Here is a 16,226-nt window from a genome sequence, read left to right as displayed (position 1 = left end):
AAGCCGGCTCCTTGGAGGGGTGCTAGTAAAGGTATCGCCGTGCCTGGACGGACCCGTCCCCGCAAAAAGTGCGCTCCGCGTGCTCCGTACTCCAGCGGCGGTCCGTCCACACTCGCGTATAGCCGCACCCGGCTTGGCGCTCTCCGGTTTTCACGAAATAATTCGCAGCGGCGGCCGCGAAGAAGGCTGCTCGTTGGTGTAAACGATTCTTTCTGAATCACCGGAGGTGACAGTATCAGTGAGGTGAAGTGCGCTACGATTTGCACGGAGTTCGATCTTTTTGGGCGTTCTGTAGGAAGGAGAGCTGGCGCGGCGCGCACGAGAGGCCGCCTCTAGAAAAAGAGCGCGTCTCGCGCGTTGAGTTACATTGGAATACCCGATGTTGGGGAAAGTGTACCAGCAACGTAACGATATTCGAAAGGGAATCGGATTCGTGCTGCAAGCGATAATGATCGAATAAAGGTGCGTCAAAGTTTTACAAGTCGCGGATCACCGAGAAATTTTGGCCGGTCGAACCGGGAACAAGAAAGAGAGAGAGAGAGGGAGGGAGGGACGTAGTAAGAGAGAGAGGAGGCTGGCGCGCGGCGAGGCCACCTCGGGAAAAGACTGCGTCTTGCGGGTACGGTGGTGTGCTGCGGTGCCTATTGTGCGATACAATCGTTGAAGCTTATCGACATTCGTGGAATCATTGTATATATCTTCGGCACGTACAGCAAAACGATAGATCGACAAAGGATTTATCGAGCAGGTTTGTGCACAGTGTCAACGCGTTACCCGCGGACCTATACGGGGAAACGCAACCGGCGGCGATAATATCCCGCGTGGTACGTATACGCACGCAGTGTACACACGCAACCAAGACACGTAAGTGTGGCATGTACATTCGCAAAGGATTGTGGACTCGTGGAATCGTCGTTTGGTCGCGTGTATCGAAGTGGCCTGTCGCGAAGCGCGCTTAACAGAGAGATCCAACACCGTGGAAAACGTGTCTGTCGAACGCACCGCGAGGGAGAGAGAAAGATAGAGAAGGAGGTGGAGAAAGAGAGAGACAGTGAGAGAGGGGGAGAGAGATCGGTGCAGAAGGAGAGGTATCCGTCGTTCGACGATTGGCGCGTGGCGTAGACATTCGACGGTCACTTGGCACGTATGTAGTGCAATTATTCCCCGGTTTTCCCGTTTCGTCCCCGTGAAGCAGGCATTATTTATGGGTGCATGGATCGGAGCATTTTCACGAGCGAAACAAAAGACGTGCAACGGAACCAGTACGCCACCAGTACGAACACGGTTCCCTTTGTTCGGCACGGCGGCGATACCTCGATAACGATTTGTTCGAATTTTAAATCGTGTCTCACGATTACCGGAAGGAAGTTACGTCGTACGCGGCTAGTAAAGTATACCGACAACGAAAGTGCGTGCAAAGGGTGTGAAATGCGTCGCGCTGCAGTTCGATGTTCGATCCAGCAGCGGCGGACGACCTGACTTTGTCAGATTGCCTCTCGACGTCGTCGCCGCTGCCACTGGCCACTGCCGCCGCCGTCGTCGTTGTCATCGTTCTGCACCTCTCGGCTTCAGTCCAACAATGGATCAGCGCAGCTGCGGTACGCGATTCGAAATCCTCTCCCGGTAGCGGAACAAACGGATAGAAAGTGATCATTCATTTCGCTTGCGATTCGGAACCGCATCGGAATCGTTTTGCATTCGGTGATTAAACGTTAAACGTCGAGCAGACATTTCGCGCGTTCTATATGCGCCATAGATTTCGCACATTATTGACTTGGTCGATCCGTGCAATCGATAATATTGCATCACGTTAACGAGTTTCTCCGGTTGTGTTGCCGCTTCGCCGTCAACTGGCGAATACGCGTTCATTGAATTAAGAACGAAACGAATCGTACGTGCATACAGATATGCATGTATACGTTTTATTATAAGACATCGCTCGAAGTTGTTTATGTACAAGCGCGATTCTGCGCTTGATACGCGGAACGGTCCCCGAGTGTTGTTGTGACTTTTTATTCTCTGCACCATTTCAAATGCAGTCAAACGCTTCTGATACTTGAGTGATCGTACGATAGATTAAAACAAGTACATTTGGTTTCTTAATAAGATAAATGCAAGATAAATCTCAGTTGAAACAAAATTCGAACGAAGCGCAACGAAGTGATACACTCGAAGCGGATACGCGCAGGAAAATATAGAAATTTCGGTCGGTCGTTATGACATCGCGCGCGAATCATACGAACACCATAAAAACGCGTAGGAAGTACTGTGAAAATCATTTCGACGTAACTATCGAACGTTGTACAAACATATACCTGAGAATATCCCATTATATCGCGGAACGATCTATCAGCGTATAACAATGCAGCAACACCGGGTAGAAACGCAAATACTCCACGAGGAGCAGATCCTGGAGGCAATAGATCAGTTGCGTCGCCGTAAAGCGCGACCCGACGCCGACAGAATCTGCAATTATTTATTACGGAAATTCTCGGTGGATGCACGGGATACGATAGCCGATCTTCATAGATTGATCGAAGCGGAGAAGGTGATTCAGGTCGACTACAAAGGCAACACCAGTTACCGAAATGCCTCGAAATGGTCGCGATTGCAACTTTACAAAAATCGACCGGAGGGTTTCGTGAAGGAGAAGTTGAACTCCGGGATGGTGGCAGGCGCCGTGGCCGAGCTCGTTGTAGAAGAGCCGGATTACCTCGATCAAGGTGTACCAGCATATAGGTTGGTCGAGCAACTGCTCGATGGTGTCTCGAATCCTACCTCGAGGCGCATGGTTGAGGATTTCCTTGGGAAAGAAGTAGCTAGCGGAAATTTGACGCGTCTCTCGAACGGCAATTACTCGCTGGTGGCGACGTCTGACATGACAACTACCGCCGAACCAACACATCGAGAATCTTTTACCCTCGAGAATGGGAACGCGCGACGCAAGGAATTACACACGGTTTCATCGACGACGGGCGGTCTGTATGATTTCGACGAGACAGAAAACTTGACGATTACGGACTCTAGGTCGAACACGCCAAGATCGTCGCGTCAAGCTAGCCCAAAGCCTGATCCACAAGTCAGAAAGGAAGAATGCTTTGAAATAATCGTTGGCAGAAACGAAAACACCGAATCGTCAGTGGAACATGATTCTTTGAAAGAACAGGAATCGCAGGAACCCTCGCAAACGTCTGTTGAAGATGGAAAAGAGGAATCGAAAACCACAGATAGTCAGTCACATAACCTCAAACGATCGTCGAAGGCTGAGCGTAAACAGCGCCTACTCGTTCGAACAGATGATCCTATGGAAATAGAGATCAAGTTTGAGGATTATCGGAAAGACATTAAAGAAGACACGAATTCACAGAAGGAGAAAAGAGACGAGACTGGACACCTTAGCGAGGAACGGGAAGACGACGATGCGGGAAGAAGTTCTACTAATCCGTCGCCTACACCATCGAGTGTTAATGTTGGTGGATTTCGCAGTGCTCGCAGAAAGGTATGCCTTATTTAGTTTGATAATGAAAAGTGTAATCGATATCAATTACTGTATTATATAAGTGGATATACGATATTGAAACAACTGAAAATGTGTATTGCAGAGAGCAAAAAAAGTGTTTGATCCTTCCGACAATAATCTTGTGAAGCGGAAACGTGGAAGACAGCCTGGTTCTCAAAATAAGTCTACTTTGTCTCAAGAATCTCAAGAGACTGCTAAACCCACTGTCAAGGACGGACCTTGTAGGCAGTGTAGTCTTTGTGCCAAAGAAAAGCAAGAAAGCTTGGTTGCTTGTCGAGATTGCACGGTCAGAGGTATTTATCTTGTTTAGATATTATTAGAAACTGTTTACATTTATCGCATCGTATTGAATTCAAATTTGCTTTTTATAGCACATCCGAGTTGTATTTATAGTCCCGAAGAAATGCTTCAAAAGGTGGGCAGTAACTGGCAGTGCGAACGCTGTAAAAGTTGTACAATATGTTGTGAAACTTCTGATGCAGTAAGTTAATATTAAGGGTTATAATATTATTATTATTTTTTTAAATATATCTTAATTCGTTTTCTTCCTTCAGGGTCCGCTCGCAACATGCTTTACCTGTGACGAAGCTTATCATTATTATTGTCACACTCCACGGATAATAATACCAAAATCAAATTCAAAATGGCAATGTAACGATTGCGTCCAGAAGCAGTATAAACCAAGTGCAAACCAGAATATTAGTCTGGTTACTAGCAGACCTGATACACCATCAAATCCACCTGTTTTACCTCCAGTTTTAAGTCCTCAAGTTTCACCTGCCAGAGGGTCTTCCGATCAAATGGAGGATGATGGTCCAAGAGATGGAATTGATCCAAACATACCAGATGCTTCAGATTGGACATCCGAACAAGTGTATCAGTATTTTGCAAGACTTTTCCCAAAGGAAGCTGAAGTGTTCAGACAACAGGTAGTTTTCTCATTTATATTTCTTCTTTATTAACTTATATATTTCAAACATTTTTATTAACTGTTATTTTTTATTCATCTGTTTCAGGATATCGATGGTCACTCTCTATTGTTGATGAAACGATCCGATGTTTTAAGTGGGCTAGATCTACTTCTAGGCCCAGCGTTGAAAATATATAGACATGTATTGAAACTGCAAGTGAGAAGAGACGATCCAAAACTTTATTGGCTGTAAATACTTTAAAAACTTAAATAGTTAGGATGACATCTAAAAAGATAGGTTGATAACTTATCGTGTACTGTACAGATAAATTCTTTTTACATTTAAGGATTGCGAATATTTTTTCGATTCGAGATACTTTTTCATATTGTACATATCGCAGTTATCTTGAATTAAAAAAATAATTCTTTATTATAAAAAAAAATAAGATAATTAAAAAGTGAACGATGTTGTTTGTTTTCTGTCCAAATACTTTTGTATTGGACAGTTTGTATAGCTTACCGTTTATATATTAGTCCCCAGTGGCGCACCAAGGGGGGGAGCCAAGTCCCCCACCAAGAAAAAAATGTTCAGCTTCCAAAATTAAAATCACAGAATAGCCCTGGGTACCGATGATAGATATTTTGGCTTAAAAAAAGGTCATCACGCAAAACCTAGGGCTGGGTTCAACTCGCCCCCCCCCCCCCAAGATTACATCCTGGGTGCGCCACTGTTAGTCCCCGTATTATAATAGCAGAATGTATTCTTTTTGTTTATCGATTGTAATCAGTATTTCTCTAAATGGTGCTGATTTTTTTCGCCTGTTACATGTTAACATTCACCTTTTGTTCCACAATGAAAACTTACAAATGGTTCTGTTTAAATAAAACAATTCAAGTACGAGGAAAATAATAAATAAATGTTTGTACACCTTTGTATTATTTTTTTATTTTTTACAATGTATAGCAAGATAACAAATATTTATTAATAGTACAGTAAATTTGTCAATATCCAATATAAGGAACATGATACTTTGGTTTGAAATACGCTTTCTTATATATATACACATTAAACATATTAGTATTTACAATATACGCCATACTAGGTAATACACTAAACTCTGCCTTTAATTAAAAATACTATTGCTATTACTTTCATAATACATATAAGAATTATATTTTGGATATTACTAATCGAATCCTTTTAAACAAATAAAGATACATAACATTCTAATTTTATCAATACTGAATAGAAAGACTAATTTTTTTAACATTTAATATGGTAAAACTGATTCAATTTTAATTCCCGTAATATTATACGGTGTCCCACTGTATCGAGAACGGCAGAATATCTCGGAAAAAAAATTAGCAAAAAAAAATTTTTTTTTAATTAGCACACCTTTGGATTCGTCTCACTACCCGCTATTATTTTCTAAAGAAAAAAATATACTATTCCATTTTAAAAAATCAAGGTGACCTTGAAATGTCCTCCACCAATCCACCCACAACAAAACAATTAGTACCACGTAACTTAGTCCGTCATACCAAATAACTTTTGTAGGAACACTTTTTTGATAACGACACTGTCTTCCGAGATATTCTGCCGTTCTCGATACAGTGGGACACCCTGTATAATATATTCATTAACTCAACTTTAATTACAATAACACATTTGTCAAAAATAATTTAGTTAGGTGTTTTATAACGGTAACTTACGTATTCCCGCAATACTGTATTCATAATACTTACGTTTTATATAAATACAGTATATTCCGAAATTAACTAATACTTAACTCAAAGGATGTAAAAAATATATAATGGTAATATCAAAGTAATTTGAGTTTTAAAGTTTCGATAATTTTTGATAGTTGTGTAAATACTTGATCACACCTTCATTATTTTAAATCACATTAAATTCTGAGGAATTGCACATTTAATAATTCATAAAATACTAGTATGAAGAGATAGACATTACTACTTTTGTTGAAGGTATATATAAGTAATGTCTGCCATTGGTTATATAATTACACATCAATTTACACTTTGGGAGAAAATATTGAGTTTACACATTTCAGTATAATATGATTAAAGTATGTTATGGAAAAGTCTTAAACTGTATCTCAATGTTCACAATATATCTGTTATTTATGCATTATGTGATATACTGTGTCACACTTTAAGATTCCACTGAAGTAAAATAGAGCACAGAATATTCAGAACTATTTTCAACCGCACATTGTACTATGTTGTTCCATATTTGGAATACTTTACTTTTTTTGTGTGTAACATAGAAACAAAATGGAATTTTCAAGACAATAACTCATATATATATATATATTTACAAACAATATTCTAAATCGTATATATTATCAATAATTTATTTGGATAAAAATTAGAATTTTCATTGTACCATAATAATAAATGCAACGAATGAGAAACAGCAAACAACAAAATAACAGTGCTAAGGTAATCTGTTCGATGTATAAAGTCGAATATGCTTCTCAATACTAAAGTCTGTAATCAAAATTAAATTTATAGAACATCTTTTAAACAAGTAGACAAAATGAATAAGCTTTCTGTGGATATGAAAAGATATACATTTAAATATTTTGCTATATGTACATTAAAGTTAGAATACTCTTCTCTACTATGAATAAATTATACTTAGAAAAATAATATGCAGTTATAAATACATAAGCTTTTCATTTTTATTAAATGGTTAACAAAGTACATATTGCAGTCTTGCATCTGTGCATTTTCTTTATCATTCGATGACGGCTTTTGTTACTACTTTCATAGGGAAAAAAAGTTAATAGTAAGAATCGTTATTTGGTTTTATAAAAAACAGTATTAATTTGTATAAAATAATTCCAGTATATATATATATATATATATTTATATATATGTTACCGTAAGTTTCTTCCAGAAAATATTTTGTATTCTATTTTATAATTTATTTTGATTTTTTTTCTTGTATATTTCAAAACTTCAATGAACTTTTTAAGGCTCTTTAAGTACACATTTTCAAAGCTTATCTTTAAACTATAAACAGAGTTATTTTGAAACAGAAAGCACAATTACTCTTTTAATAACTCGTAATATTCGTAAAGCACTACTATACATTAATGTAAACATAGTTTATTCAAAATTGTATTGATATACTTAAATTTAAATAGTTTTGAAAACCATTTAAAAGTTAGTGTGGTAGAACAATTAACTAAATTTTAATTCTGGTACATCAACAATCTCCGAGTATTTAGGAGGAGGTTGTTTATGCAATGGTACTTCTGACAAGTACAGTGTCACAGCAGGAGAAATGTCAGACTTTTCGATAAGCATCTCTTTATAAGAATCTTTGGATTTTTCTGAGTATAAACATAGCCAAAGTGCAAACAAAGCTGCAGCTGCAATAGCAGAAGCTAAAAGCCACTGTGGTAGACCAATATGTTGCGAGACACACTGAAGCCAATCAGATCCAGGAATTGAAGCTGACTGCTCATTTTCACCGGAGTAGTCTGACGGTACACCATAATCTATAGTCTACATTTTTATCAAATTGAAAAATTCAAATGATTTAGTATCGTACGATCTGTATAATGGAAATCTTATAATGTCTAATCAAGACTAGGGCTGTAACTTTCTGGCTGTCTTGCCTTTCTTTTCATTTAGTCCGCGATATCCGATTTCACCGAATAAAAAAACTAATGAAACTTTGTTTGCAAAGTATTATTTTTTAAGTACATTCGTGATATGATCCCAAAATTTATTAATAGAATGCAGTTTTTTAAATTTAATTTAATTACGAAAAGTCCAAACGGAAAGTTCAGTGTCAGTCACCGGTGACTGAAAGTTAATATTTTTATTTATCAAAAATCGTGACATGGTATGAAACTCATAAGTTACAACTTCATACATTTCGAAGACTTTGAAATTTCGAGTACTTGGAAGACTTCGAAGCTTCGGAACTTCGAAACTTTGAAGTTCCCTTCGTTCCTTCGAATCCTTCGAAGCTTCGGAAAAGTTACAGCCCTAGTCAAGACTACAGAAGATAGTAACACACACAACTTTCCATGAAGATACAGTAAGGCTAACAATTCTAACAATGTGTTTATGTACACACAATTTCTAGAGTTTTCAGTGTTTAAATTAGAGTCTAATATTTTGGGCATGTACTGAAGGGACATGTGTAGAGTATAGACTGTTCAATTACTCAATATGAAACTTACCCCAGCATCCAAAGGAACAGTTTTAATATATGTCTGCGGCAATCTAAACCCATTTAAATCCCACCATCCTGGGAAAAGTTCCTTACGTAGACCAGGATCGCTTAGAATGTCATTTTCAGGCATGTCAGGCAACATTAAAAGTGTATTAGAATCTGCACCTTCGTCTACATAGATCGCATCAGTAAAAATTGTTAACAGATCTGAAACGCGCTGCCTGCCCATAAAATCACAGCCAGTAATGCAAGCATATCGACCTTGCGGCAATGAATATGCTTCTGTGCATGCTACAAAAAATAAATAAATATTACTATTGCTCGGACGTATCGAAGTTAACATTTGTCAGAAAAGATTTAAATATTCTTTCTTGTAAAAATGAAATCTGTAATGTAAGTATAACTAGTATATGATATATACACTGCAGATCTTTATGCGTTTAAGGCTTTTGAAAATTTTCAAAAACAGCTAGAATATAAAATTCAATCGAATTTTGTACAATTTTTATTTGTTTTACAATTAGATCTGCAATGGCTGTCCTCATTAAAAATAGAATTTTATATAATTCCACTCTCTTAAAATTTGTCTACAAAAATTGGAAAATGCATAAACATTCGCAGTCATATACGGTATAACTTATATCCACGAATGAGTACAATCTTTCCAGAGTAGTTTGTACGAATAATGAGTTACATATCGTACAATATTACAGCGGATAATCTAATAACTTTTATATAATAGAAATTGAGCTCAAAGCAGTTCTTTAAGAGCTGTAATAAATAATAATATACGTTTACATACAGGCTTCGCAGGCATCTCTGGTACTGTTTAAATTGTTCGGTTCAAATCCATAATGTAAGTCGACCAGATTATAGAATCTACATCCCCGTTGACAACATGATTTAACATATTTACTCTGAAATTGAAATGTCACATTCCGGTTAACAGTTATGCGCAATATATAGAATTTCAGAATAAAACTGATATGCAAAGAAAGAGACGTACATTTGTAAAAGACAGTGGTGCTTTTTCACACAAATTAATGCACGGATCCTCTCGATTTACAGTGTTGGAAAATGTATCGCTTCGTACGACATTTATAATAAACAACAGCAATAATGCAATAGTTTCCTTTCTTTCTTTCATTTCAGAACGTCACTTTCTTCAAAGGTAGTGTTCGATGTCTCGGCCAAAATAATTCGTTACACGGAGAAACTTCACTTGCGAGAGGTTGATAGCTCGCCGAATAATCGAGTAAATATCGATTTAATTATGGTGGGAACGCTTCGCATTGGTCGGATGGTTTGTTGCCTATCGGAACAGACCAATAGCTTTTTTGAATTTCTAACATGTATCGTCTGCCAAATTTTATATTTTTACTGTTTCTGTTACACTAAACATGAAAAAGGCTATACAATAAGCCTTACATTTGATGCGTGGATTCGTTAATATAATTGTTAAACTGTGTTATGAAGAAAAATCTCATTCCTATTACCAACTGTTATCATATCTCTTATATTACTGATGATACGAACTAGATCGATTTGAATAAAAATGATTTGTCAATTTGTATAATGTCTGTCATCTTTCATTAGAGGTTTTCATTCAACTAAAATAAAGCTATACCAGAACTATAAATAACATGATATATATATGTATGAAAATAATATATATGTTTTTTTAAATTGTTTTCAGTATAATTTTCTCATTTTAAAAAGAAATCCGACAGATCTCTAATCAATTTCAATATTATAGTTTAATAATGTAAGGGTTGTACATATACATGTTATTCTTGAAAATATCAAGAGTAAAAAATGTTTATTTCAGCTTCGTTTTCCGATTATTTACAATTAAAATCTCCTTGATCCGCCAATAGTAGCACGCATGTCGGATGAAAAGGATTGCAGACGATTGCAGACAATGACATGCTAGTTCAAAAGATGTACAAAACTAACACATATATATATATAAATATGTACTGTTATTGGTCGACTTGAAGTGTTATTATACTAATATACCTTTTGATTTTCTCTTATATCATTACCACTTAAATTTTTTTTCTCCTGTTATCGACATTATTCGACATTACTTCAAATAAAAATCATATTACACAATATGTCATCAGAGAAATTATTTTTACTATATATATATTTATGTTATGGATGACGCAACTTCTGACAAACCTTTTCAGGAACACGTGTCACCGTACATTATATATACACACACATGTGTAGGTGTTGGCCAGTGTTGGTTGGCCGCAGTTGGCGGACTATCATTCTGGAACGTGAACTGTTGCTAATTGTAATTTTTGTACTGTTAACTAGTTATAGTCAGGTAAGTCTAATTCATTATTTCTGTATTGTATTTTCTATTGTTCAAATATATGTATATTTGATGAATTACAACATGAAGTAAACAAATATAAATAATAATGTATACTCTATATGATACACTTGGAAAAGATAAATTATTCTCCATATTCATCTTCATATTTTTTAAATTCCTGATCACTAGACTGCGGATCTTTATGCAAAATAAAAATTATCTTTATCGATTGCAAGGAATAGAAACCAAACAGTATGTTATTTCTTCGAATTGCATCTATTTACTCAATTTTGCTATAAATGCATAAAGATCCGTAGTCTACTGATCACGTTATACAGATTATCTTTTTTTGATATCAGTCTGATGAAAGAAGATTGATAATTTGATTTTAATTATTAAGAATAAACTCATATCGAATCATTTAAGATATTCACCATAACATTGTAACATTTTTAATAGAATGTCAACGAAAGAGGGTTTTGCAACAACAGCTCTTCATGCTGGACAAGATCCATTGCAATGGAGTCATTGTTCAGTAGTACCTCCTCTTGTAATGTCTACAACCTTTCGTCAGGATGGACCCGCACAACATAGGGTAAGTTTTTTGATATAGAAACGAAATATGTATCATAGTATTGATTTTACAATAATCTGATATAACAATATTAAATAATAATTATTATATAATGTGTTCAAGGGTTACGAATATGGCAGAAGTGGAAACCCTACAAGAAATGTTTTAGAAACTTGTTTAGCTGCTTTAGAGAATGGAAAGCATGGATTTGCATTTGCATCTGGTTTAGGTGCTACAACAGTATTATGTTCATTATTAAAATCAGGAGACCATCTTCTGTCTGGAGATGACATTTATGGTGGAACCAACCGTCTTTTCCGAAGATGTTTAACTACACATGATGTTGAACTATCATTTGTTGATACAACTGATATAAATCAGATTATAGCTGCTATTAAACCAAATACAAAAGTATTTAAAATTTTCAATCTAACATAGTATGTATTCATTGAGATTTTCTTAATATTTATCTATATATTATTTTTTAGATGCTTTGGCTAGAGACACCTACAAATCCTTTGCTTAGAGTTGTTGATATCAAGGCTATATGTGAAATAATGAAAACCAAGTATCCTGAGATTATTGTAGTGGTAGACAATACTTTTCTAACATGCTACTTCCAGGTGAGCAATATTTTCATTCAGTATTGTGATTTCTTTATGTAGACTGTACCATATTTATTCTCATTGTAGAAACCTTTAGAACTGGGTGCAGATATTGTATTATATTCTGTAACAAAATACATTAATGGACATGCAGATGTCGTTATGGGTGCAGCAATAACTAGAAGAGATGATATTGCCGAAAGAGTTAAATTTTTACAAAATGGTAATTTTACGCTATTACTAATATACATTGAACTGTTATTCTTTATTCGAAATTAATCTTTACCGTTGCATTGTTATATTAGCTTTAGGTATTGTGCCATCACCTTTTGATTGTTATATGGTTAATCGCAGCCTAAAAACATTAGAACTCAGAATGCAACAACATATGAAGAATGGATTAGCAGTTGCAAAATTTTTGGAATCGCATCCTTGTGTAGAGAAAGTATTTCACCCATGTATGTATCCACATTACTATTTCTAAAGAAGCTTATCATATTTCCATTGCAAAATATATAACATTGTTGAGCTTGCCCCATATAATTGAATCACTTCATTATATTACATTAATTTTTAGATTTTACATTTAATTTTAGATCTTCCATCGCATCCACAACATGACCTTAGCCTTAAACAAACGACTGGCCACAGTGGAATGGTTTCATTCTATCTTAAAGGAAATTCTAGGAAATTTTTACAATCATTGAAAATATTTACATTAGCAGAATCTCTTGGTGGTTTTGAATCCCTTGCTGAATTGCCGTGAGTTACATATAATTACATTTATATATAAATCACATTTATGTAAAGGTTTCATTTGAAAATTTTTTTGAATTAGATCTGTCATGACGCATGCCTCAATTTCTAAAGAAGAAAGAGCACGGTTGGGTATTACGGATCAATTAATTCGTTTATCTGTTGGCCTTGAAACAGAACGTGACCTGTTAGCTGATCTTGATCAAGCTCTTCAAGCTTGTCAGTAAATTTATCTAAGTAACAAGACTTTTGCGAGAGCAATCGCAGAAGTTCTCACTATGTAAAATCAAATTTTATATTATATTTCGCTTTTTACTACAATAAATTTCAATACTTCAGAGTTACAAAATTTTAACCAAGATCATTCGTTATCTATATGTTAATATTCCTAAAAGATTGTATTGATTATACAGGGTGAGTATGAAATTATAAAATAGGAAATGAGAATAATATAATAGATAGAAATGAAACATGAATCATATAACACAATGTAGTTCCGTTATATGTACGTAGACATTTATTTTCCCAATGCTGTATCCAATGTATTTTCATACGATTTGTGGTATTTATACAAAATTTCATGTACCTGTATATAAAATAGGGAATGAATTGTGAACAATAATTTATTAAAAATGTTTAACTAAATTTTATAAATCCGCTTCATAGCATTGACGTTAAACAAATAATTTAATATTTTAGTATTTATCAATTACATCAATTCAATCTTTTTGTTTTATACTGTATAATGAAAGAGATTTGAACACAGATATGTAAATGTTCATAAATTAAAATGGAAATCCTACATTATGCAATACTTGAATTTTCATCTTTACATAGTATTCGATGTCTAACGTAATTTTTTTACAAACTTGTTAATTTGTACCGTTGTGTGTTCTCAATTAAAGCTTTTAGTATTATAAAATGTAGAATATAGAATGCAAAACATTCAGTTATCTTACTTTCACAACGAATAAAAAACAAAACAATTTTTTTTCTAATTCTTTGTGTGAAATAATGTGCTTATAGAAGGGCTTATTTTAATCGAATATAAATCCTTGTTAACTTTAGATTTGTATTAATAAAAAATTAATTCTTAACTGTGTCGTAATTTTCCTTTGTTTAGTCCATCATATTTTTGTGCTCGACTATATAGTAATACTCCTGCTATTACCAAACATGTTCCCAAAGCCGATAATCCAGTTACCGGATTGTTAAATAATAAAACAGAAACCCAAATCAAAGAAGCTCTTTTTGCTGTATTGGCCACACTACAAAAGACAACATATGTAATTTATTACTTCTACATTTTGATTTCTACTCGCATACTATAAACTTAGCCAACGTACCTGTGTGTTACAGGACTAACATAATCCATTAATGCGTATGCAGTAATACTTTGAAAATGGAAGAACACTCCATTAAGAAGATAGGCTGTGAATAATTTAAAACTTAAGGAATGCTCGAGCGTTGGTAAGTCTAGTAGTAAAATTGACACTGGTACTTGCACCACAATTGATGCTAAACTGGTATAAAATTGTAACTCTGCAGGACTGCAATTTCGAATAGTAAGTCAAGTTTCTATAGAACACTACTATGGTTATAGATGTGAGTAATAAATATGATACTCACGTGTACCTAAAATTGTTGCCACTGATTAACATTTTCGAGTAAACATTTTGCAAACATTCTGTTACATTTGTGGCCATAACAGCAATAAATCCTCTGACATCGAAACTGATTTCATTCACTGAACATAGAGCTAGACCACCCATTACAGGAATTAAAGATAAATTTACATATAACCCTGTATGTTCTCCTGTAAATAATGTTAAAATCATTAATAGCTTATAGTTATGTACTTACATATTATGTACAAGATATTTGTGACAAAACAAGACATTAAAACAGAAAATTTGTAGATCGATTCTTACCTAATAAATATCTGCTAATAAGGACGGTAAAAATTGGCGCACTACTTTTAATAGTTTCCGTGAAACTCACTGCTACATAATTTAGTGATACTAATCCTAGTACTACTGTTGCAAATCTTGTACATCCTACCAAGATCATATGTTTATAAAAACCTGCTGGTTTTGTTAATCTAGACCTTGTTCTATACATTCCACATGGGAAATACATTTGTATAAAACCGCATATTGTTGTCATTAACATTTGACAGGCACCTGGAAAATAAATAAATATGAAATTTTTCCATATTCTGTTAAAGAAACGCACACATCGAATAAAATCATTGAAATGTAACATTGGCAGTAAAGATGAATTCTAGAATTAAAATACCGAGCATATTAAATATTCATTCTTTCATTTATTTACCCAAAATTGTGGGGTTCCCTTCCATGTAAGACAATATATATTTGTTTAAGAATAAAGTACACCCACTGAAGAAGAACCATAATGCAACAAATATCAGAGCTCTGGAATTAAACAAACCGCCTTTGGTTTTATTCGTATGTACAATTATTTCTTCCGATTTTTTATTGTTTTCTTTCAGTTGTATTGTTTGGTTATCATGTATTAATGGTTGCTCGGTATCGTGGGGTGTTAGCGTATAATTTATACGAACGGAATGATTTTCCATTACACCATAGACAAAGGGTGCATTACACCTTACTTTCAAATCAAATATTACTTATTACTACACGTAAATACACGTAAATATGTATATACGTGGACGATGACGAATGCTATCTCGCCGGTGTTATCACATTTTCAGTTCTTCGTCTAATTACTCCGAAGATTCGCTATATTTAGGTTATGTTTTAGGAGGTTTTTAGATTCACGGTAGAAGTTATAGCGTTGGTATGACAAATAGTACGAATGACTTTGTAACAATCTACTGATAATACTGATATACGGTCTTCTACTTGATTAATCATAGTAGTTTCACTGTTATCACATTTTTACAAGCTCGTTTGGAGTCTGGAGTTCGGTTACATTACATGTATACGCATATCACACATGTATTCGCGTGTTTGACAAACTTTCGTAAATGTGTTCACATATATATTTATATATATGTATTTCGTATGTGTCGTATGTATATATGCATATACTGTATCGTTGTGCAAATATTAATCGTTGACGAAAAGAAGAATTAATTATTGGTTTCCAATCGAAATTGAATTTATAAATTCAATACTCATTATTTCCTGATAAAGTAAATTTTAATTAATAATTGAATATCCACCTTAAATTTAAATCCAAATTAAAAATTTAGCAATTCATAATCGAGTATTGAAATTGTAATTATTATTTGATATAATGTGATTGATATAAACGAAATTAATGCATGGTATTC

The 16,226-nt window shown here is 34.7% G+C and overlaps 4 protein-coding genes across 6 annotated transcripts; 2 read left to right on the top strand and 2 right to left on the bottom strand.

Moving 5' to 3' along the window:
• Positions 1–14: 14 nt before the first annotated feature.
• On the top strand, positions 15–4,893 carry Lint-o (L(3)mbt interactor in ovarian somatic cells). Its single transcript, XM_076422223.1, has 5 exons — positions 15–3,499; positions 3,603–3,813; positions 3,892–4,001; positions 4,075–4,449; positions 4,537–4,893. The coding sequence occupies exons 1-5, from the start codon at positions 2,363–2,365 to the stop codon at positions 4,681–4,683; spliced, it is 1,980 nt and encodes a 659-aa protein (XP_076278338.1). The 5' UTR covers positions 15–2,362; the 3' UTR covers positions 4,684–4,893.
• A 457-nt stretch (positions 4,894–5,350) lies between these two features.
• LOC143208139 (transmembrane protein 59-like) lies at positions 5,351–9,990 on the bottom strand. The gene is made up of 4 exons (XM_076422272.1): positions 9,653–9,990; positions 9,449–9,563; positions 8,654–8,937; positions 5,351–7,967 (listed from the first exon to the last, which is right to left on the bottom strand). Exons 1-4 carry the CDS (start codon positions 9,791–9,793, stop codon positions 7,641–7,643), a joined length of 867 nt encoding a protein of 288 aa, XP_076278387.1. The 5' UTR covers positions 9,794–9,990; the 3' UTR covers positions 5,351–7,640.
• Positions 9,991–10,820: 830 nt separating this feature from the next.
• Cth (Cystathionine gamma-lyase) lies at positions 10,821–14,725 on the top strand. The gene is made up of 8 exons (XM_076422258.1): positions 10,821–10,981; positions 11,432–11,567; positions 11,670–11,957; positions 12,035–12,169; positions 12,239–12,374; positions 12,457–12,609; positions 12,748–12,913; positions 12,990–14,725. The coding sequence occupies exons 2-8, from the start codon at positions 11,433–11,435 to the stop codon at positions 13,132–13,134; spliced, it is 1,158 nt and encodes a 385-aa protein (XP_076278373.1). The 5' UTR covers positions 10,821–10,981; position 11,432; the 3' UTR covers positions 13,135–14,725.
• On the bottom strand, positions 11,933–15,907 carry LOC143208132 (solute carrier family 35 member E2A). Of its 3 annotated transcripts, none has more exons than XM_076422256.1 (6): positions 15,242–15,907; positions 14,839–15,090; positions 14,537–14,723; positions 14,254–14,457; positions 14,006–14,175; positions 11,933–12,275 (listed from the first exon to the last, which is right to left on the bottom strand). In XM_076422256.1, exons 1-6 carry the CDS (start codon positions 15,504–15,506, stop codon positions 12,187–12,189), a joined length of 1,167 nt encoding a protein of 388 aa, XP_076278371.1. In that variant the 5' UTR covers positions 15,507–15,907; the 3' UTR covers positions 11,933–12,186. The 3 variants fall into 3 exon arrangements, with proteins under 3 accessions (XP_076278371.1, XP_076278370.1, XP_076278372.1); XM_076422255.1 differs by lacking the exon at positions 11,933–12,275 and adding an exon at positions 13,180–13,497 and having other exon boundaries at positions 14,009–14,175; XM_076422257.1 differs by lacking the exon at positions 11,933–12,275 and adding an exon at positions 13,352–13,493 and having other exon boundaries at positions 15,242–15,906.
• Positions 15,908–16,226: the final 319 nt, after the last annotated feature.

This window comes from Lasioglossum baleicum, chromosome 4 (assembly GCF_051020765.1).
Source record: "Lasioglossum baleicum chromosome 4, iyLasBale1, whole genome shotgun sequence".
Taxonomy (NCBI): Eukaryota; Metazoa; Arthropoda; class Insecta; order Hymenoptera; family Halictidae; genus Lasioglossum; species Lasioglossum baleicum.
The sequence above is the reverse complement of the archived record's forward strand: the minus strand, read 5'-3'. Positions and strand labels throughout refer to the sequence as shown.